Source organism: Arachis duranensis, chromosome 4 (assembly GCF_000817695.3).
Source record: "Arachis duranensis cultivar V14167 chromosome 4, aradu.V14167.gnm2.J7QH, whole genome shotgun sequence".
Lineage (NCBI taxonomy): Eukaryota > Viridiplantae > Streptophyta > Magnoliopsida > Fabales > Fabaceae > Arachis > Arachis duranensis.
In genome coordinates, this window is record NC_029775.3 from 562,023 (window position 1) to 562,579 (window position 557).

Genomic DNA, 557 nt, shown 5'->3' on the forward strand with positions numbered 1-557 from the left:
TTATTTCTATCTATTAATTTCTGTCTATTCTAAATTCTTCTTCCTTACAGAGTATATAGTCATTCATATAGAAATGTGCAGCATTTAGCATTATATTTTAGCAAGTGATATAAAAAAGTTTAGAAAACTTTAATATATATTACCCGGCCACTTGACCATCAACAAACCATGCACGCCACTTGTCATATATGCTAAGCTTTAATGACTTTATCCAATTTTGTGTAGCTATGTGTGGTATCGACATATCAAGATCAGAACTGCAATTATATAGAACAACACAAATTAAAGTTGCTCGTTTAAAAAAAAATACAAAATATAGCTACTAAACATAGCAACAATATATTTATGTATAAATATATATAGTTTAATTTATTTTTAATATATATTTTATAAGAATCACTTAAATAAAAATATTTAAAATATTTTTTTTAAAGATATTTTTTAGTAATTAAAATTCAATACATATAATCAATTGAATTGTATTATTTTTGTTAAAGTTAGATCAGATAAATTGATTTGACCGAAAAATCAATAAATTAAATATTAAATTCATCTAA

General features: G+C 22.1%; 1 protein-coding gene across 1 annotated transcript in view; it reads right to left on the reverse strand.

The window, feature by feature from the left end:
* LOC107482478 (serine carboxypeptidase-like 13) overlaps positions 1 to 557 on the reverse strand; it is a gene marked incomplete in the record, with an annotated part of 7,991 nt that overhangs the window by 1,035 nt on the left and 6,399 nt on the right. Inside the window, 1 exon segment of the mRNA XM_052260948.1 lies at positions 144 to 257. Within this exon segment, the coding sequence (XP_052116908.1) occupies positions 144 to 257 (114 nt within the window).